The sequence below is a fragment of the Triticum dicoccoides genome, chromosome 7B, assembly GCF_002162155.2.
Source record: "Triticum dicoccoides isolate Atlit2015 ecotype Zavitan chromosome 7B, WEW_v2.0, whole genome shotgun sequence".
In the NCBI taxonomy this organism is placed as follows: Eukaryota; Viridiplantae; Streptophyta; class Magnoliopsida; order Poales; family Poaceae; genus Triticum; species Triticum dicoccoides.
In genome coordinates this window covers 48,653,303-48,653,596 of record NC_041393.1, presented here as the reverse complement: position 1 = coordinate 48,653,596, position 294 = coordinate 48,653,303, and the positions used below count along the sequence as shown (strand labels likewise).

The 294-nt window shown below is 79.6% G+C and overlaps 1 protein-coding gene across 1 annotated transcript in view; it reads left to right on the top strand.

The window, feature by feature from the left end:
- Window positions 1-6: 6 nt before the first annotated feature.
- Window positions 7-294, top strand: part of LOC119337677 — a 3,169-nt gene continuing 2,881 nt past the window's right edge. Inside the window, exon 1 of the mRNA XM_037609835.1 lies at window positions 7-292. Within this exon, the coding sequence (XP_037465732.1) occupies window positions 72-292 (221 nt within the window). The 5' untranslated portion in view covers window positions 7-71. The remainder of the gene's footprint in view (window positions 293-294) is intronic.

Here is a 294-nt window from a genome sequence, read left to right as displayed (position 1 = left end):
CCGCCCGCCGCGGTCGCCCCGGGCCGGACGGAGCAGCGACGACCCCACCCCGCCGACGACCGATCGCCGTGATGGCGGCGCGCGGGCTGCGGGGCGTCCGCGACGACCTGTCGGAGCTGGGCCGCCACCTGCTCGACATCGCCTGCTTCCTCCACCCGCTGCTCAACCCGGCGCACACCGACTCGCCGCCCTCCACCCCGACCCATACCCACGCGCACCGCCGCCGCTCCCCGTCCCCGCGCCCCGCGACGCCGCCCTCCCCGCCCGCCTCCATCCTCGCCGGCATCCTCGCCG